This window comes from Trachypithecus francoisi, unplaced genomic scaffold (genome assembly GCF_009764315.1).
Source record: "Trachypithecus francoisi isolate TF-2019V2 unplaced genomic scaffold, Tfra_2.0 Lachesis_group5, whole genome shotgun sequence".
NCBI classification, from domain to species: Eukaryota; Metazoa; Chordata; class Mammalia; order Primates; family Cercopithecidae; genus Trachypithecus; species Trachypithecus francoisi.
The window spans coordinates 4,921,653-4,944,101 of NW_022681470.1; the positions used below are offsets into that span (position 1 = coordinate 4,921,653).

At 36.9% G+C, this 22,449-nt stretch overlaps 1 protein-coding gene across 6 annotated transcripts in view; it reads left to right on the forward strand.

Annotated features, from left to right (window-relative positions):
* Window positions 1–22,449, forward strand: part of AKT3 (AKT serine/threonine kinase 3) — a 372,395-nt gene that overhangs the window by 268,328 nt on the left and 81,618 nt on the right. For all 6 annotated transcript variants that reach the window (XM_033199702.1, XM_033199704.1, XM_033199705.1 and 3 more), the window contains one exon: window positions 16,069–16,191. In XM_033199702.1, the coding sequence (XP_033055593.1) occupies window positions 16,069–16,191 (123 nt within the window). The remainder of the gene's footprint in view (window positions 1–16,068; window positions 16,192–22,449) is intronic.

Below are 22,449 nucleotides of genomic sequence, written 5' to 3' on the forward strand. Positions count from 1 at the left end.
TTTTGAGATAGAGTTTTGCTGTTGTTGCCTAGGCTGGAGTGCAGTGGTGCGATCTCGGCTCACTGCAGTCTCTGCCTCCCGGGTTCAAGCGATTCTCCTGCCTCAGCTTCCCGAGCAGGTGGAATTACAGGCACCTGCCACCACACCCGGCTGATTTTTTTTATTTTTAGTAGAGACGGGGTTTCACTGTGTTGGTCAGGCTGGTCTCAAACTCCTGACCTCATGATCCCCCCTCCTCAGCCTCCCAAAGTGTTGGGATTACAGGCGTCAGCCACCGTGCCCAGCCAAGTTTCGTATATATTTGGGATATTGACCTCTTATCAGATATATTTATTTGCAAGTATTTTCTCCCATTCCATAGGTTTTTGACTCTGTTGATTGTTTTATTTACTTCACACGGGCAGAGATAAATAGTAGTCCCACCTATTTCTGCCTTTGTTGCTTGTACTTTTGGTGTCATATTCAGGAGGTAATTGCCAAGACCAATATCGAGGTTTTTTTGGTTTGTTTTCTTCTAGGAGTTTTATACTTTCAGGTCTTACGTGTAAGTTTTTAATCCATTCTGAGTTGGTTTTTCAATATGATGAAAGATAAGGCTCAAGTTTCATCCTTTTGCATATGTGTATCCAGTTTTCCTAGCACTATTTATTGAAGAGATTGTTCTTTCTCCCTTGTGTATTTTTGGTACCCTTGTCAAATGTTTGTTGACCATATAGGCATGGATTTATTTCTGGCCTTTGATTCTCTTCCATTGATTAGATAATTTGAGTTTTACGTGAGTTACTGGGTTTTGTTTTCTTCTGTCAGAGTGTTAGTTTTTATTCTGGAAGGCAGTATTTACAAATATGATTGATATTTCAGTCTTGTTCGTGTAAGTTCAGGTTTCACTCTGACTCTTTTGAGGTATATACTGAATGCCTAAGAGTTCAGTAATGACTCTCCTCTGACTGCTTAGAAATTGAATGTCTCTCAGCTCTGTGTGAGCTTTAGAACTATTACATGTATACAACTTTCCATTCCTTCTCTGCTTGTCTTCATAAAGTTTAACCTCACACATGCACTGCTTAGTATTCAACAGCAGACTCAACTGTGCAGATTCTGTATAGCTTTCTCCTCACTAGTGTTCTGCCCTGCAAATGGCACCTACCTCATCATCCTGAAAATCTGATGTTTATCTTTTCAGCAGTGAAACCCTTGAATTAGGTTTATGATTTTTCTTCCTGAATAATGTGTCAGAAAGTGCCCCCAAACAAAAGGAGGATAATCATATGGCTCACCTCATTTGTTTCTGTTGTAACAGGGACCATCATCATGCACTTCCTGTTGTCCAGTATCTAATGAGTGTTCTATTATATATTTGCTCAGTTTTAATTTTCTCTTTTAAATATGCCCATCAAGTGTTTAAGGCAGTTGGGTAAGTTCAGTCCCATTGACTTTTCACTCATATATTCTGATTTTTAACTAGTAGTTAACTAAAAAATATAAAAAATTTGAAATTTAAAATATAAAAAAATCTGAAATTTATCGTACTATATTGTGAGATAAAAATCTGATTTTTCTTCAACATGGTTGGAAGGCTGTTTTCACATTTTTCTCTCTCTATATACTTCTGAAAAGAATATCATTGTGTAGAAGATGGCTTCTATATTTTTATGTATGTATATATTTTTGAGAGAGAGTCTTGCTCTGTCACCTGGGCTGGAGTGCAGTGGTGCAATCTCGGCTCACTGCAGCCTCCACCTCCTGGGTTCAACCGATTCTCGTGCCTCACCCTCCTGAGTAGCTGGGATTATGGCGCCCACCACCACGCCCAGCTATTTTTGTGTGTTTTTAGTAGAGACGGGTTTCGCTATGTTGCCCAGACTGGTTTTGAACTCTTGAGCTCAGGCAGTCCACCTGTCTCGGCCTCCCAAAGTGCTAGGATTACAGGTGTGAGCCACTGTACCCAGTGTATATTTTTATTTTTTGTTTAAGGAAATTTCTAGGAGAGCAACTACTGAACTGTAAAAATTATCTTGCTATCTATTGCCGGATTGTTTTGAAAAGAGTATCTGTTTACATACCAGCCAACGGTGTATAAAGATGCTTATCTCACTTCACTTTCACTGACAATGCAAATATTTCATGGATTTAAAATTGTCATTTTTTAAGTTTTGTCTCTGTTGCATTGATTATTATAAGGTGGCCTATGTTCATATACATTAAAAATTTGTAGCCCTCTCAGGTTAATTACACCTTTACCCATTTTCTTGTGTTTTAGTCTTTTAATTTTTTTATATTAAGTATATGAGCTTTGTCACATGTTATAAATACTCCATTTTATTTCTGTCTTTGCTACTTTATGTGGCTAAATCTACTGGATTTTCCCTCTATTATTCCATTTCTTTTTTATTTTTTTCAACTTTTATGTTAAATTCAAGAAGGTACATGTGCAGGTTTGTTACCTGGGTATATAGCTATGATGCTGAGGTTTGGCATACAAATGATCCCATGACCAGGTACTGAGCATAGTACCCAACAGTTAGTTTTTCCACCCTTCTCCCCTCCTCTAGTAGTCTCCAGTTTCTATAGTTACCATATTTATGTCCATTTAGCTCCCACTTATAAGTGAGAGGAAGCAGTATTTGATTTTCTGTTCCTGTGTTAATTCACTTCAGATAATGGCCTCCAGCTGCATCCATGTTGCTGCAAAGGATGGGATTTTGTTCTTTTTATGACTGTGTAATATTCCATGGCATATATATACACCACATTTTCTTAATCCGGTCTATCCATGTCTTTGCTATTGTGAATAGTTCTGTGATGAACATGGAAGTCCATGTGTCTACTTGATAGAACAATTTGTTTTCTTTTGGGTACACACTCAGTAATGTGATTGCTGGGTCAAATGGTAGCTTCATTTTAAGTTCTTTGAGAAATCTCAAGATTGGTTTTCATAGTGGCTGACTTAATGTACATTCCCACCAACAGTGTTACAAGCATTCCCTTTTCTCTACAGCCTTATCAACATGTTATTGTACTATCAGACAGATTATTGTTTGACATTTTAATAACCATTCTGACTGGTATGAGATGATATCTCATTGTGGTTTTGATTTACATTTCCCTGAAGATTAGTGTTGTGCAGCATTTTTTCATGTTTGGTGGCTGCTTGTATGTCTTCTTTTGAGAAATGTCTGTTCATGTCATTTGCTCAGTTTTTATTGGGTTACTTGTGTTTAGCTTGTTCAGTTGTTTAACTTTCTTATACATTTTGGATATTAGACCTTTGTCAGTTTATGAAACCCATTCTGTAGGTTTACCCTGTTGATAGTTTCTTTTGCTGTACAGATGCTCTTTAGTGTAATTAGGTCTCACTTGTCAATGTTTGGTTTTATTCAATTGCTATTGAGGACTTAGTCATATAATATTTTCCAATGCCAATGTCTAGAATGGTGTTTCTTAGATTTTCTTGTAGGATTCTTATAGTTTGAGGTATTACATTTAAATCTTTAATCAATATTGAATTAATTTTTGTATATGGTAAAAGATAGGGGTTCAGTTTCATTCCTCTGCATATGACTCACCAGCCATCGAAGCACCATTTATTGAATAAGGAGTCCTTTCCCCATTGCTTATTTTTGTCAACCTTGCCAAAGATTAGATGATTGTAGGTGGTTGGCTTTATTTCTTTTCCATTGGCCTTTGTGTCTGTTTTCTTGTACAGTGCCATGCTGTTTTGGTTACTGTAGCCTTACAGTATAGTTTGAAGTCAGGTAATGTGATGCCTCCAGCTTTCTTCTTTTGTTTAGGATTGCTTTGCCTATTCTGGCTCTTTTTTGGTTTCTTGTGAATTTTAGCATAGTTTTTGTTTTCCAGTTCTGTGAAAAATGATGTTGGTAGTTTGATAGGTATAGCCTTGAATCTGTAGATTGCTTTGGGCAGGCAAATATGGCTGTTTTACTGATACTGATTTTTCCAATCCATGAGCATGGAATGCTTTTCCATTTGTTTGTGTCATCTGTGATTTCTTTTAACTGTGTTTTGTAGTCCTCCTTGTAATGATCTTTTACCTTATTGGTTAGATGTCTTCCTGGATATTTTTGTGTGTGTGTGTGGCTATTGTAAATGATTTGGCTCTCAGCTTGGATGTTATCAGTATGTAGAAATGCTGCTGATTTTTGTACGTTGATTTTCTCTCCTGAAACCTTGCAAAAATCATTTATCAGTTCTAATAGCCTTTTGGTGGAGGCCTTAGGGTTTCCTGAGTATTGAATCATCAGTAAAGAGAGATAGTTAGACTTTTTCTTTTCTCATTAGGATGCCTTTTTATTTCTTTCTTTTGCCTGATTTGCTCTGGCTAGCACTTTCCAGTACTATGTTGAACAGGAGTGGTGAGAGTGAGCATCCATATCTTGTTCCAGTTCTCAAGGGGGATGCTTCCACTTTTTGCCTGTTAGTATGATGTTGGCTGTGGGTTTGTCATAGATGGCGCTTATTATTTTCAGGTATGTTCCTTTGATGCCTAGTTTGTTTTATTGTAAAGTAATGTTGGATTTTATTGAAAACTAATTTGGTTTATGTGGTGAATCACATTTATTGATTTGTATATGTTGAACCACCTTTGCATCCCAGGAATGACACCTACTTAATCATGGTGAATTAACTTTTTGATGTGTTCTTCAATTCAGTTTGCTAGTATTTTGTTGAGGATTTTTGCACCTATGTGCATCAGGGATATTGTCCTGTGATTTTCTTTCTTGTGTCTTTGCCAGGTTTTGGTATCAGGATGTTACTGGCTTTGTAAAATGATATTTTTGGAATAGTTTCAGTAGAATTTTTACCAACTCTTCTTTGTACCTCGCATAGAATTCAGCTGTGAATCTATCTTGTTTGGGACTTTTTTGGCTGGTAGGTTTTTTATTACTGTTTCAATTTTGGAACTCGATATTGGTCAGTACAGTGTTTCAATTTCTTCCTCATTCAGTCTTGGGATATTGTGTGTTTCCAGGAATTTATCCATTTCCTCTAGGTTTTCTTGTTTGTTTGTGTAGACACGTAGCCTCTGAGGACCTTTCGTATTTCTGTGGGATCAGTTGTAACGAAATCTTTGTCATTTCTGATTGTGGTTAGTTGTATCTTCTTTTTTCCTTTGTTAATCTCACTAGCAGTCTTGCGATGTTCCTTATCCTTTCAAAGAACCAACTTTTGGCTTCATCACTTCATTATGTGTATTTTTAGGTCTTAATTTCATTCCGTCCTGCTCTGATTTTAGTTATTTCTTTTCTTCTGCTAGCTTATGGGTTAGTTTGTTCTTGTTTTCCTGGTTCCTCTAGATGTGATGTTAGAGTATTAATTTGAGAACTTTCTAATGTTTTGAGGTAGGTATTTAGTGCTTTCAGCTTTCCTCTTAACACTGCTTTTGCTGCATCCCTCGAATTTTGGTGTGTTGTGTACCTATTTTCATTTATTTCAAATAATATTTTTATTTCTGCCTTGATTTTGTTGTTTACCCAAAAGACATTCAGGAGCAAGATGTTTAATTTTCATGTAACTGCTGCATGGTTTTGAGATATCTTCTTGGTATTGATTGCTGTTTTTATTCCACTGTGGTCCAAGAGTATGGTTAGTATGATTTCAGGGTTGTTGTTTTTTCTTTTTTTTAACTTTTTTGAGACTTAAATTAAGGACGAGCATGTGGTCAGTCTTGGAGTATTGTTCCATGTGCACATGAGAAGAATGTATATTCTGTGGTTGATGGAGAGAGTATTCTGTAGATGTTTTTCAGGTTTGGTTGGTCAAGTGTTGAGTTTAAGTCCAGAATGTGTAAGTTTTCTGCCTTGATCTCACTAATGCTAGTGGGGTGCTGAACTCCCCCACTACTATTGTGTTGCTATTTGTGTCTTTTTGTAGATCTAATAGTGCTTGTTTTATGACTCTGGGTGCTCCAATATTGGGTGCATACATACATGTGAGATATATATATATATGGAAGATATATACATATATGGAAGATATATATATATAGAAGATAGAGATATGTGTGATAGTTAAGTCTTCTTGTTGAATTGAACCCTTTATCATTACATAATACTCTTCTTTGTCTTTTTTTTAAATTTACTGCTGTTAGTTTGAAGTCTGTTTTATCAGATGAAAGAATAGTGATTCCTGCTCTTTTTTGTTTTCCATTTGTGTGGTAGCTCTTTTTTCAAACCTTTACTTTGAGCCTGTGGGTGTCATTATGTATAAGATGGGTCTCTTGAAGACAGCCAGATGGAATGAGTCTTGTTTTTTTATCCAACATGCCACTCTGTGTCTTTTAAGTGAGGTGTTCAGACCATTTACATTCAAAGCTGATACTGTTATGTGATGTTTTGATCCTATCATGAAGTTGTTAGCTGGTTGCTTTATACTTTCCAGTGTGTGGTTGCTTTATAGGGTCTGTGGGCTATATACTTACATGCGTTTTTGTGGTAGCATTTCTTTTTCTTTTGTTTCCATATTTAGAACTCTCTTAAGGATCTCTCATAAGGCTGATCTAGTCATAACAAATTCCCTTAGTGCTTGTCTGGAAAAGATTTTACTTCTCCTTCACTTATAAAGCTTAGATTGGCTTTAGATATGAAATTCTTCATTGGAATTTCTTTCTTTCTTTTTCTTTTTTTCTTTTTTTTTAAAAATGCTAAAAATAGGTCTCTAATCTCTCCTGGCTGGTAAGGTTTCTGCTGAGAAGTTGACTGTAGGCCTAATGGCATTCCCTTTGATCTGCCCTTTTTCTCTAGCTGCCTTTAAGATTTTTTTTTTCTTTAGTGTTTACCTTGGACAGTCTGGTGACAATGTGCCTTGGTGATGTTTATTTTGTATAGTATCTCACAGTTGTACTCTGGATTTCTTATATCTGGATATCTGCCTCCCTAACAAGATTACCAAAGTTTTCTTGAGTTGTTTCCTCAAATATATTTTCCACATTGTTTACTTTTTCTTCTTCTTTCTCAGAAATACCAGTAATTTGTAGGTTTTATCACTTTTTGTAATCTCTTATTTCTTGAATGCTTTATTCATTTTTTAAAATTATTTTTTCTTTATTTTTGTCTGACTGGATTAGTTTGAAATACTGGTCTTCAGGCTCTGCAAGTCTTTTTTCTGCTTGATCCGGTCTGTTATTAAAACTTTCAGTTGTATTTTGAAATTCCTTATGTGATTTTTTTCAATTCCAGAAAGTCTGATTGATTTCTCTTAAAGATGCTTATTTCTTCCTTCATTTCCTAGATTACTTTAGAAGTATTTTTTGGTTGATATTCAGCCTTGTCTTGGATCTCATTGGGCTTACTTGCAATGCATACTTTGAATTCTTTATCTGTCATTTCTCAGTTTCCATTTCGGTTAGAGATCATTTCTGAAGAGCTAGTGTGATCCTTTGGTGGTATCACTACATTCAGATTTTTCATAGTGCTAGAATTCTTATGCTGCTTTTTTCTTATCTGGAGACCCTAACACTTGTAACTTTTGTAATTATTTTCATGCGGGTAGGATTTTTTTCTTTTCTTTCCCTATGATTTTATTATATATTTTTCTCCTTTCCCTTTTCTTCCCCTCCCTTCAGGATGTGACCATAGAGAATTCTAGGTAGGGTCTTTGACTTTGTTTCTTTAGTCGTCTGTGCTTCTTTTGGCCAATTTTATTTTGGGCTGTGGCATTTGACCTGCAAGCCTGTAGATGGCACTTCGAGGTAAGAGCCAACTGCAGCCAGCATGGCTTAGTGTATACCTTGATACTTGTTTACTGGCAGAAGCTCTTTGTTGCCATAGGCAATGGCCAATTCATGGAATGTACCATAGTCTGAGCTCACTGCCCAGCCCCAGGGTTGGGGGGTTGGCAGAGGGCAGGCATCCAGGGCCAGACCTGACAGGTCCATGTACAGGTCCCCTGATGACAGACACAGGCACTAGTGCCAATGGAGAATTCAGTGGGTGGCACCAAGGGCCCAGAGATTTGCCGAGTAGTGTAGCTGGGAAACCTCCGCAGCCCCAAGTTCTCTGCACAGGGATAGGGGATGGTCTAAACTTCTAGTCCAGGAGAGTAGTTGCTCAAGATAACCTGGAGCATGGAGCAGCGGCCCCCTGCACCAAGATCTCTGCATAGGAGGGGTGGGGTGACTTGAACTCCAGGAGCAGGCAAGGAGGTGCTCTGCATGCCTAGAGATCTTCCTGGGTATGGAGCAGAGAGAGCTCTGCTTCACCATCACCTGTGTCCAGGAGGAGTGCTGTGGCTTAGGCTGCTGAACTAGGCAAATGGTTTCTCTGGATGCCGGAGATATGCTTGGAGATGTCGCAGCAAGGGCCCTACTGCACCACGATCTCAGGAGAACAGAGTGGGGTACCCAGCAATGGCACATGCAAATCTGTTCCAGGTTGCCAACCTGGTCGTGACTGCAAGTTTTGCAGCCCAGGAGAAACTGCAGCTTTAGCAGCTCTCCTGCTGCGCCAGGCTTGCAACTTGGGAACGCACAATTCTAGCCCTGTTGTTGGGACACTTTCCACAGTTTTGGCTGTGAAGCCCCTATCCCACTCCAGAGCAGGTGTCTTAATCTCTGGTCCAAGACTAACATGCCTGTGCAGCCACACTGCTGGGTCACCAAGGAATGGCTGACTTTATGTGCCCAAATTAAAAACATTGTCCTGCTCTTTTTCCCGGGTCTGGGAAAATGCCTGCTGCTTTTCCCCTCACTGTGACTCCAAGCCACTCCCCAGGTTAGCTCCAGGATTGAGAGAAACGAAGTGCTCTCCCTGGGCCTGGGTTGCTTGGATCCCCAGTGGAAGGGTGAGTCACAGAGGGAGGCTCCCTGCCTCTCTCACGCACTGGGGCTTCACTTATCAGCTGGATGCCATCACTGGGGCTATTTGCAAGCCTTCTCCTCTCTGGGATCTGGGGTGTACTTCATGATTCCAGTACATTCCTGTTTCCCTTCTTGAATTACAGCTCACAGAGTTTATCTTTATCTTGCTGTGTCCAAGTGGCTGAGGCATGCAGAAAGCCTCCAATCCACCATCTTGGGGAAAAGCGAACAGTCTATTTCTTCCATTTCTTTTATGCTTAGAAAATTATTCTTCATCTTGAGACTTCATAACTACTTATACATGTTTTCTAGTTTTTAATTTTGTATTTGACTAATACGAATTTTGTTATGATATGAGGTGAAAATTACATTTTATGCTTCTTCAGAGTTAATTATTGTTGCACTATTTATTAGTCATTTTCCCATAATCCTTATCATATATTGTCATGTTCAAGTATTCTGTATTAAATTTTTATAACCTAAAATAACCTGTTCCTTGCTTCATTATTTCTTTGGTCTTTAATTTGTGTGCCTATTCCATATGAATTGTAGTTTTATAGGTCAGTTTCTTTAGACAAACCTTTTTCTTGAAGGCACTATTTAATAGGTTGCACCAAAAACCTTCTGGTTCAGTAATACCCTAGCTCACCTCATTCAGTTTTTTCTAAAGGAATGGTGTATTATTTCTACCTTCACATTCTCTTTTCAGCCCACCTAAATATGACAACTTACCTTTGAAAAGTAACAGATGACCTAATTCCTAAGTTCAGCAAATGTTCCTGTCTTTCTGAAACTTTATTTTCCCTTCACTTCTTGTATTCTTGCTTCCTTTTTTTACATCTCTTAGTATTCCATATCAACGTCCTGTTTTGCTTCTTTTTTCTGTCCTATGTATAGTAGTACCCTAAGATTCTACCTTCACTTATCTTTTCAGTTTTTACTGAATTCCTAGACTATGCTTTCTTGGTCTTAATATCCTTTCTATGAATGATTCTTCATGACCTTGCAAAGCTGTGTTATCAAATGCCTATTTAGATATCCGCATGTCAAAATAAAACCCATTGCTCCTCTGTCCCCCTTCCCATTCTTTTCCTTTATATCAGCATCTACTCAGTCAGCCATAGAAAAACCTCAGCATTGTTGATTTCTCCCTTGACCCAAGTGGGAAAAGCTAGTTCCCTCTGGAATATTGATTCTCCTTAAACGTCTGTTACTACTACCTTAGCTGATGTCCCTCAGCAGCTCTCTGCAGCGAGCTCAAATATAACTTCTGATATTTCCAAACATGCTTATTCTTTAAGTGTCTTCTCTGCTTTATAATAATTACCTTAATTTCAGTAGAAAAGTTTATGTATCTGGCTCTTGTAACCAGATAGTGATGTCCTTACAGATTGGTACGGTTTTCTCTCATTGTGTCTGAAGCTTTTCACAACAGTGGTGTCAGTAACTTTTTTGTTATAGTTTAAAAATTGTTTAGCAGGCTGTAGTCTCAGGCATTTTTAGTTGATTCTCTCATTTTCACCCGAATTGCCTTTTTAAAATTATGCTAATTATTTCATTTTATTTTTAAGTTCCAGGGTACTTGTGCGGGATGTGCAGGTTTGTTACATAGGTAAATGTGTGCCATGGTGGTTTGCTGCACCTATCAACCCATCACCTAAGTATTAAGCCCAGCATGCATTAACCATTTTTCCTGATGATCTCCCTCCCCTGGCTCCACCCCACAAGCCCTAATGTGTGGTGGTGTTCTCCCTGTGACCATGTGTTCTCATTGTTCATCTCCCACTTATGAGTGAGAACATGCGGTGTTTGGTTTTCTGTTCCTGCATTAGTTTGCTGAGGATAATGGCTTCCAGCTCCATTCATGTCCCTGCAGAGGACATGAGCTCATTCCTTTTTATGGCTGCATAGTATTCCATGGGTTATATGTACTACATTTTCTTTATCCATCTATCATTGATGGGCACTTGGGTTGATTCCATGACTTTGCTATTGTGAATAGTGCTGCAATGAACATATGCATGCATGTATCTTTGTAGTAGAATGATTTGTATTCCTTTGGGTATGTACCCAGTAATGAAATTGCTGGGTCAAAGGGTATTTCTGGTTCTAGGTCTTTGAGGAATTGCCACACTTGTCTTCCACAATGGTTGAACTCATTTACATTCTCACCAACAGCGTAAAAGCGTTCCCATCTCTCTGTAGCCCTGCCAGCATCTATCGTTTCATGACTTTTTAATAATCACCATTCTGACTAGTGTAAGATGGTATCTCATTGTGGTTTTCATTTTCATCCTCTAATCATCAGTGATGTCGAGCTTTTTTTCACGTGTTTGTTGGTCACATAAATGTCTTCTTTTGAGAATTGTCTGTTCACATCCTCTGCCCACTTTTGAATGGGGTTGTTCTTTTCTTGTAAATTTGTTTAAGTTCCTTGTAGACTCTGGATATTAGACCTTTGTCAGATGGCTAGGTTGCAAAAATTTTCTTCCATTCTGTAGGTTGTCTGTTCACTCTGATGGTAGTTTCTTTTGCTGTGCAGAAGCTCTTTAGTTTAATTAGATCCCATTTGTCAAGTTTTGCTTTTGTTGCAATTGCTTTTGATGTTTTCATCATGAAATATTGCCCGTATCTATGTCCTGAATGGTATTGTCTAGATTTTATTCTAGGGTTTTTATAGTTTGGGGTTTTACATTTGTCTTTAATCCATCTTGAGTTAATTTTTGTGTAAGGTATAAGGAAGGGGAGTTTCAGTTTTCTATACATGGCTAGCTAGTTCTCCCAGCACCATTTATTAAATAGAGAGTCCTGGCCAGACGTGGTAGCTCATGCCTGTAATCCCAGCACTTTGAGAGGCTGAGGTGGGCAGATCACTTGAGGTCAAGAGTTTGAGACCAGCCTGGCCAACATGGTGAAATCCCATCTCTACTAAAAATATAAAAATTAGCCCAATATGGTAGCACGTGACCATAAATCTCAGCTACTTAGGAGGCTGAGGCAGGAGAATCGCTTGAACTTGCGAGGTAGAGATTTCTGTAAGCCGAGAACATGCCACTGCACTCCAGCCTGGGTGACAGGGCAAGACTCTGTCTCAATCAGTCAATCAGTCAATAGGGAGTCCTTCCCTATTGCTTATTTTTGTCAGATTTGTTAAAAATCAAATGGTTGTAGATACTTGGTCTTATTATTTCTGAGTTCTCTGTTCTGTTCCATTGGTTTATGTGTCTGTTTTTGTTACCAGTACCATGCTGTTTTGGTTACTGTAGCCTTATAATATAGTTTGAAGTCAGGTAGTGTGATGGCTCCAGCTTTGTTCTTTTTGCTTAGGATTGTCTTAGCTCTATGGGTTCTTTTTTGGTTCCATATGAATTTTAAAATCGTTTTTTATAATTATGTGAAGAATTTCAATTGTAGTTTATTATGAATAGCATTGAATCTATAAATTAACTTTGGTCAGTATGGCCATTTTCCCAGTATTGGTTCTTTGTATTCATTAGCCTGGAATGTTTTCCCTTTGTCTATGTTCTCTCTCATTTCCTTGAGCTGTAGTTTGTAGTTCTCCTTAAAGAGGTACTCTACTTCCCTTGTTAGCTGTATTTCTAGGTATTTTATTCTCTTTGTGGCCGTTGTGAATGGGAGTTCATCCATGATTTGGTTCTCTGTTGTTGGTATATAGGAATGCTTATGACTTTTGCACATTGATTTTCTATCCTCAGCCTTTGCTGAATTTGCTTGTCAACTTAAGAAGCTTTTGGGCTGAGAGAATGGGATTTTCTAGATACAGGATCATGCCATCTGCAAACAAAGACAATTTTACTTCCTCTCTTCCTATTTGAATGCTCTTTATTTTTTTCTCTTGCCCGATTGCCCTGGCAGCATTTCCATAACTATGTTGAGTAGGAGTGGTGAGAGAGGGCATCTTTGTCTTGTGCTGGTTTTCAAGGAGAATGTTTCTGGCTTTTGCCCATTCAGTGTGATTTTTTGCTATGGATTTGTCATAAATAGCTCTTATTATTTTGATGTATATTCCTTCAATATCTAGTTTACTGAGAGTTTTTAACATGAAGCAATGTTGAATTTTATTGAAGGCCTTTTCTGTGTCTATTGAGATAATCATGTGTTTTTTGTGTTCTGTTTATGTTATGAATTACATTCATTGATTTGTGTATGTGGAACCAAATTATGCTAATTTTTAACCTAAAATTCTTTCATACTTCTTATCTACAGAAAAAAAATCATGCTTATATCATGTTAGTAAAGATCCTAACCAATCTGATCTCATCTTTTTTTCCCAGAAATCCTATTATTTCTCTGAGTGTGTATTATTTTTTGTATACATGTGTTCCCTACATATATTTTCTTGCCATTTGTGTTTTTCCTCTTTGGTATTAAGCTTTCTAAACTTTTATTAATCACCTACTATGTGCAGGTACTGTCCTAGGGTGTGTTGGAAATACAAATGAATAAAACTTGAGTAGCACTTTTTTGGGGATTTTTCTCTTAAATTTTCCATTTATGAAAAACCCATTCTTCAAAACTTAAGTAAAGCTTTTTCTTGTCTATCAAGTCTCCTCACATGATGCCAGCACAGATTAATCCCTCTTTGCCTTCAAAGTACTTTTAATATCTTAGTTATGAAATTTATCACAACCCTCTTTTTTTTAAATCAATACCTGTATCCTCTTCATTCATATTGCTTAATGGTAGGAATTATGTCTTTTGTTTAAACCACTTTGTCGAGTTACGATTGATATACAAAATGCTATATATATTTAATAGAAACAACTTGATGAGTATGGAGTTAAGTGTATACTCATGAGAACATTACCATAGTCAATGCTTGTGAACGTAAGAGATTCCTCTTATCATTGTATTCCCTCTTTTTCTTTTCCAGTGCCCAGCAGTGACTTTAAAATAATTGATACTCAGTAAATGAATGCTGGATTGAAAAGTTGATTGAGAGCCAAAGTAGAAACCGAGAAGGATTATCCAGAAAGTGAGGAGGCAAATCAGGAGAGAGTCGTATTACCAAAGCCCAGAAACGTGTTTCAAGAAAGAGGGCAGTAGGTGATGTCCTAAGCTTCAGAATTGGAAGAAGCAGTGCAGACTGTAAATAGATTATTGGATTTGGCGATTAAGAGGTTGTTTGTTATCTTAAGAATAAGTTCCATAAAGTAGTAAGGGTACACATCAGATAGCAGACTGAGAAGTAAATTCTTTCCCTTAAATATAATTTTTAGCTGATATTTTTATAGAAGTTGGCTGGCAGACACATTGAAGATACATAGTCTAAATAAAGATCTAGAATCTTGCATATATTATATTGATTTAGGGAGGATCCATATTTTTTGTAAAGTTAAATGAGTAGATAGTGGACTTGACATTCTTTTAAGAAAATTTAGAAACCTAATCACTATTTTCATCTCGTTAGAAGTCTACCACAACTCCACATAGAGATCACACAATCTTCTCATCAAAGTTAGTGATATTTTGCATGGCAGAAATTATTTTAACCTGGAAAACGTGGCTCCTTCTACTTTCTATCCTTATTAGGCTGATAATAGATAGTATATATCTAGTTATATAAAATGAATGAATTTTTAAAACTATCCCTGAGTAATTGTATAAATGATTTGATTTTTCACATACTATATTTGATTATTTGGAAGACATACTTAAAATTTCTGTAATCAGAATGCCTTTTAGAATAGATCATGTGTTATAGTTTTAACTGACAACCTTTTTTTCCTTGGTGTTTTATAAAATGATGATGCAGCCCCAATTGGTAGCATATGAGATTTGATAAAATACTGTAATATAGTAGGAAGCATTAAAGTTTAGAGACTGCAAAAATATTTTAGTTTTAATATAATTATTGTTGTGCTACACTTTTTGGGGCTATAGGTGAGATCTTCTCTCTCTCTCTCTCTGTTTACTATGCCAGTGGGTCATGCATAAAGCTTATCTTAATAATATGCTGTTAAGCGAAGGTGAGGGTGGGAATGGGGAAGAATAAATCTTAGTTAACCATAATTAGCCATAATTAGTTAATCTTAGTTAACCATAATTTTCATCAATTTTGTAGAAACCTTACGAGTCAATGATCCATGTAAGGGAATAATTTCTGATCTTGCTGTCAAGAGTGCATTGACTGATTGGTTCATTTTTTTCACAGACGTGTACTGTGTATCTATTAATAACCTGATATCTGGCAATTTACTCAGCACTGTGAATGATCTTTCATTGTTCTAAGCATGTTTCAACAACAAAGATTGATAGTCAATTCCTAGTGCCTGAAACCTGGTCTTTCTTCATGTATGTTGTCCAATTGAGAGATAATAGTAGTTTCTTTAATGAAGAAGTGACCTATTGGAGAGCTGAGTGCTTGGTCACAGTAAGCACCCGTGAATGTTTGTTGACTATCGAATGGTATATGTTTTAAGTGGTTAACTAGGAAATGGATGGGCTTATAGTTTTAAGTGATTACATGAGAAAGGATTGGCATTGTAGCTAATTATTACTGAAAATAGAATATACATTGAGAACTGTGATGGGAATAATGAATGTTTCTCAGTTCCTTTTGGGCATCACTAAAATAAATTAAAAACATAAAACCTTAAAGTTTCTCATCGTAGAAAATGTCAATAATTTGACAATTGTCAATAATTATTATTGACATTTTATTTAATTTTATTTAATTATTGTCAATAATAATTATTGACATTTTCTATTTTCAATAATAATTTGACTTTGACTTTGAAAATATTTCTAGAGATACCATGATGAATCAAAAATTGTGGAATATAACAAGTTCACGTAAATCAGTTTCAGCAAATTGGCAGTATTGTCTTTGAAATCAAATAAGTAGAAAATATATCTATGCTTGTGTTCATTTATGTTAGTAATGTTTCAATACCTAATCCTTGAAGAGTGAAGCAACAGTATAGTGAGAGGGAAATTGCAATCTGATGATGCATACTTTTTTCCTCTGGTAACTGAAGGTTAAATGGGTAGCAAGCAGAATGCCTTAAACAAGATTGGTATATTGATTAAAACGCTGATTTAACAGCTCGCAGTTTCCCCTTGGAAACCTGGAAAAGATAAGCCAGCTGCTGTCTAGGAGTGCTCAGTGTCCACTGAGAGTACACTATCTATCATCACAATATGGTGATGAGAGGTGTTTTATGTTTGTGTTAATTTCCCCCACTAAATCAGTAATTATTACAATCCTGTCCCTGCTGTTTACCCTGCAGCTGTTTTTCCATTTGTCGAGAGAGCGGGTGTTCTCTGAGGACCGCACACGTTTCTATGGTGCAGAAATTGTCTCTGCCTTGGACTATCTACATTCCGGAAAGATTGTGTACCGTGATCTCAAGGTAAAAAAAAAAAATGTAATCAAAATTTGTTTTTGCAGAGACTATAGGGACAAACATAAAGTAATTACAAAGTTATACAGTTTTGAGAAAAGCAGAGTTAGTTGGGAAAAAAGCACTATGTTTAAAAATTTAGTTCACTACATTTGAAGGAAATTTTATTCACTAACATGTCTGTAGTTGATTTATGTGTGAGTTTTTGATTTCCAAAGTAATTTCTACTCGACTGCTCTGATCAAATAAAAATGTTAAACATGATTAAGTCAAATAACTTTACAAGTTACATTTAAAACAAGTTTTATTATGTTTACAGAAATGTTTTATCAAGAAACATAGTAAGACTATTGGAAGGAACATATTCATTTTGATTTTAGCACTGACTTTGGGTAGTTTTAAATACCTGAAGCATTTTAACATAATAACCATTTATTAATGTGCCTAGTTTTTTATTTATGAAAGCACTCTGTTTGTTCTGTTGGTAATAGTGTCTTGACTGCTCTGAGTTCCATTATGATGAAACCCTTAGGATAGCTCAGGATTGGCAAACTTTCTGTAAAGGGCAGATAAAATAATTTAGGCTTTGATGTTCATATCGTCTCTTTTGCAAACTACTCAACTCCATCAGTGTAGTGTAAAAGCAGCCTCGGATAGTATGTAAATGAATATGTTTGGCTATGTTCCAGTAAACGAAATAGGTGATGGGCTCAGTTTAGTCCACAGGTTGTCATTTGTTGATCCCTGGAGTAACTCATACAAGGTAATAGTAATTCTCATGAGAGTGTTATGAATTAGGTTGACTACATTAAAGGAATTTGTGCCATGACACATTTTGAATAAATTCTAGTTGTTACAGTCTTACTTTTGTAAGAAGCAAATCGTATATAAAATTTGACACAGAATTGCTTTATTGATCAAATACTATTTCATGTAACATATTATAATGATTGGTAGAAACAGAAGTTACATGAGGCTTTTATGAAATTCTGTTTTGTTTGAAATGAGGTATATAGAAGCTATAAGATGTTGTTATAGGAAAAACTGAACTATGTACCTATAAAACATCTAGATCAGAGATGACCAACTGTCTAAGTGCCAAAACAGGCTACAGATTAATACAAATTAGTAGTTTGATTGTATTTAGCCTGAATCTTTTTATAACTAGAAATATGGTAGAATTCAGCATTCGTGTTATCTGCGTGGCCAGATAATCCTATACTGTCTAAATGTCTTAAATATCGATTTTTCTGAAGGAATTAGTTATGTGGTATGACAAAATATGTGTTAACTTTCCAAATATACTTAGAAGTAGTTAGCTCTGCTCTTCCTCAGTCCACTTCTCGCATTCCCACTACGTGTTTTATGAATCCTATTTGTAGGGGTGAAAAGGGGAAGGATAGAAACAGAGGCTTAGATTTAGGGAAATTAGAACAATTTTAAAGTAATAGGTAACATCTAGAAAGCTTAAATTCAAAAGATTGAATTATTAGCTTAAAGACTGCTAAAGAAAAGAATATTCATTTGATTGCAGTATCGATTATGGTCTTGGTTAGTATTTCTTTAATCATTTCTGATCAAATGAATCAACATATGGGGGTGTGTGTGTGTGTGTGTGTGTGTGTATTTTTGTTGTTGTTGTTGAGATGGAGTCTTGCTCTGTTACCAGGCTGGAGTGCAGTGGTGCCATCTTGGCTCAGTGCAACCTCCAACTCCCTGGTTCTGGCGATTCTCCCGCCTCAGCCTCCTGAGTAGCTGGGATTATAGGCACGTGCCACCACGCCCAGCTAATTTTTGTATTTTTAATAGAGACGGGGTTTCACCAAGTTTGGCTAGTCTTGATCTCCTGACCTCGTGATCCACCCACCTCAACCTTCCAAAATGATGTGATTAGGCATGAGCCACTGTGCCCAGCCAACATATTGGTATATGGAAGCTCATTAAGTGAGTTCCACTGCCCCATTCTTTCTGATGATGGAATTAAACTAAATTTGTTAAACTGTAATATAAAGTACTTACTTCATATATGAATATCAGTCAATTAGTTAGCAAATGCACAATTCACCAACTTGACTTGACAATTAAGTGGTCTCTGCTCCCGGAGTTTATTTCTTAAAAAAAAAAATAGCCTCAACTTAAAGATCTAAGTATATATTTAGCATAGGACAGAAACTGTAAAGGTACACCTAGAAAAATCCATGTAACGTAAGAAATCAAACATCCAAAACTTACACAAATGTTATTTGTATCCATAGTAACATGATTATTTATAATACGATGACATATTTTAGGTAAGATCACAGAAATTTCGAGCTGGTCTTTAATTTATAGGTGATGTCCTTCAAACCTAGAGGCCTAGCAAATGACTTACTAAAAGTAATGACCTAAGTTGATAGCAGTAAGAATTTTTGGAACTCGTGAATCCTAGCTCCTTATTGAGTGTTCTTGTCACTATATCATTCTGACTTCTAGAGTTGAAATGAAATTACAGTGGGGGGATGCATATGGAGGGTGCATTGGATTCACTTGGGAATCTTTGTAAGCCTACACTGCAGATTAAACTGCAGAAGGTAAGAGAATGAGTGTTTCAAATATATTTATACCAGATGTATTAAAGAACATTATCACGAACTGATTTAGGTACTCGCTTTGATCGGTCTCCGATTTGTCTCTGTTCTCATTACTAGTAACTTTGACTTTGTTCAAATGCAAATCCAATTGCTATGCCTGCAGTAGCAGCACTTACTTCTCAAGTAGATCCCTACCCGTTTGCCACTGTCTCATTCAACATTGGAGACAAAGCCTTCTTTTATGTGCAGGTTCACTTAAGGTAATTTTATCAGTTCCTGTTTCCTAATAAATTAGTGTTTATAGCAACAGAAAAATTATTGAAGGCTTCGTTGTACTTTAGAAAGTAAGTTCATTTAATTTGTCAATATACATCATGTAATGAAGATTTATTTTTATTAAGGACCCAAATTCCTTGTGATTACTTAAGGAAAACTGCTGTTGCTTCATGATTGCCTAAAAATTTGAAGAAATCTCTTCAAAGACTTCTTCGGTAGTGCAAATTGTATGTTAAAATCTTCTTTTCATATGTTAAAATCTCTTATTTTACAAATACAACCAATGACCATGGCCATCTAAGCACAGCGTAGGCTGAACAGGGTTATTTGCAAAGGTGAATATAACGATACTGGAATTCATTAAGAATTAATTTCTCGCTAGTTTATGGGAGAAAAGAATACATAAGTTGTTGTTATATCCTATTTGTAGAACACCTAATCTTGTTTCCCACCTAATGTGAGAATAGTTAACCGTTTACAGTATTAATATGAGAAAGCACCAAATAAATTTAGATACTTTCTAACACTCAGTAATGGCACGAAGGGGTGACTTCAGGGAGTTTTACCATAGCCCTCCTTGTCCTTGTCAGCTCCTTCGTGTTCACCTCAGATAAATGCAGTTTGGATGAGAAAAGCATGCTTGCTTTGCTTGCTGAGTCTCAAGACACTTTCCCCAGCTCCCACTGCTAACCGGACAGTCACTGGATTCCTCCTATATAGAAATCTTAAGCCACTGCTCTTCATTCCTTCCACTTCTAAAATCAAATTGTACTGGTATTCGACTATGTTCCTTATTCATAATAAATTTGTAAATAGCCTGGCAACCTATTTGGGGTTGATTTACATGATGAGTCCTTTTCTGGATTAAGAGGTTGAAGTGAAGAAACGTTCCTCTTTCGGAATTTCAGCACACTTTCCTCATTCCATGGTCATTCAGTTCTGCAGGTCAGCTTGTGACATTTTGGCACTGGATGCCCATAAACTTAAAGCTGCAATTTTCAGAGTAGGAATTCCTTACTACCTTCTTGGGCCTGAGTGAGTCTTGGTGCCTAAAACTGAGTTTGATGTATGTGGGCTCAAATGCGGTGTTAAGAGTGAGTGACAGGAATTGTTTATTGCTGTTGCTGCAGTAGTCATCGGAGCCCTCAGGAACTGCTATTTTCATTCCTTTGGTTAATCACAATGTCAGTCATTTAATTAAAATGATACCATATGTATGGTGTTTTTAAACTTTGAAATATTTAGTCTGGCCTACATTCAAGCATAGCTTCTCAGATTGGGTGCTACAAACAGGTTACAACCGTGCCTTGGCAGAGAAGCGTCCAGGCCAGTGAGTTCTGGTTTCAAGTATCTTGTCCAGTGAACCTCGTATGCCCCACCACTTTCAATCTTTATTTTACTGTGAAATGTAAAAGGTTGGGAAGCATTGTATTAAGACAGCTAGGGTTTTTAAAGTTTAATTTTATGCTAGCCATCAGCAAGAACAGGAGGAAACATAGTAATTTCTGTTACAATTTTGTGCCCACTGAGCACAGGAAAAAAGGTTTTAAAATCTCCCATTTCTTCATATATGCACTGAATCCAGACCTTCTGTCAGATAATGCCTGTCCACTTCAGCTGGACCAAAAATGTTGCCCTTTTTTTTGGTGGAAATTCTACGAGGAATTTGTCTGTGAGAATTTGAGAAAAAATCAGACAAATTCTATATCTGATTTTTTTTTCTGTCCTCAAAAGCATGAACTTTTAGATAACAACCCTCTGATAGAAATAGTAAGCACTACTTAGATATTTAATACACAGTTTTGTTTCTTATGATTTCATATTTGACTTCATCACTACTTTTGTTAGTGGATGCATCCATAAGCATAAGCATGCTGCCCTACTCTCCATCTTGGAAACTAAGATTGACTGTGAATATCACACAGATGCATGTAAAGTTTTGTAAATGTAGAGTACCTGAGCAGTCAGTGACAATATGCATTCCATATTATGTGGCTAACAAAGGGAAGCAGGAAAGTGATTTAGAAGAGAAGACTAAAGAAAGGTCATTTGTAAATATTTTTCTTCTTCCTTTACACAGTAGAAAGATTCCTAAAAATATATGACTACTGTAAATAATGTAAATACTACTTACATTATGTTAGTGTTAAATGAACCAACACAGTGATTTCCAGGTGTTACTGATATATCTAGGCCATTGATACGCTTTGGAAAGACTTTCTGTGCAGTCTGCAGGTTTACGAATCACCCTGCTAATGGTTCCTGTATTTTACAGAAACTCTGTTAATGCATCCTGAGTAAAATTATCATGTATTGTATAACAGAACTGGACATTTTATTATCTCCTGATTTATCTTTATACAAGATTAGATTTGGGGATATTGTTTTTTAAGCTAATGTGTCTCTATTTCATACTTTTGGTGGACAAGTTTTAGTTACTCATGCTCAGCAAAATGACATTTTAGGGTGGTGAGAGAATACAAAATAATTGATAGAAGAATGTGGACACTACCTCAAAATAACTGAGAAATTATGAGGCTGGGCACAGTAGCTCAAGCTTGTAATCCCAGCACTTTGGGAGGCAGAGTGGGCCGACTGTTTGAACCCAGGAGTTTGGGACCAGCCTGGGCAACGTGGCAAAATACTGTCTCTTAGAAAAAAGAAAGAAAGAAAAAGAGAGAGAGAGAGGAGAGAGAGAGAAAGAAAGAGAAAGAGGGAGGGAGAGAGGGAGGAAGGAAGGAAGGAAGGAAGGAAGGAAGGAAGGAAGGAAGGAAAGAAACAAAAACTAGCAGGGCATGGTAGTGGTGCACGCCTGTGTACTCAGGAGGCTGAGGCGGGAGGATCAATTGAGCCTGGGAGGTTGAGGCTACAGTGAGCAGTGATTGTGCCACTGCACTCCAGCCTAGGCAACAGAGCGAGACCCTGTCTGAAAAAAAAAAAAAAAGAAAGAAAGAAAATTATAAAACTTTTTTTTTTTTTTTTTGAGACAAGATTTCAGTCTGTCACCCAGGCTGGAGTACAGTGGCACCATCTCTGCATATAGCAACCTCCCCACACACCTGGGGCTCAAGTGACCCTCCCGCTTCAGCCTCCAGAGTAGCTTGGACCACAAGCACATGCCATCATGCACAGTTAATTTTTTCTATTATTGGTAGAGACGGGATTTCACCATGTTACCCAGGCTGGTCTCGAACTCCTGAGCTCAAGCAATCTGCCTGCCTCAGCCTCCCAAATTGTTGGGATTACAGGCATGAGCCGCTGTGCCCAGCCTCTGTTTTGTTACTTAAAATAAATTATTGCATATGGAAAAGTATTTTTAATGCAGTCATTTGGCCGACAGAAATGTTTTATGAGGTTCCACTCTTAAACTTTGTTCTTTTCTTTAAAATACAGTGTTGTTTAGAAGAGCCCACATCATGAC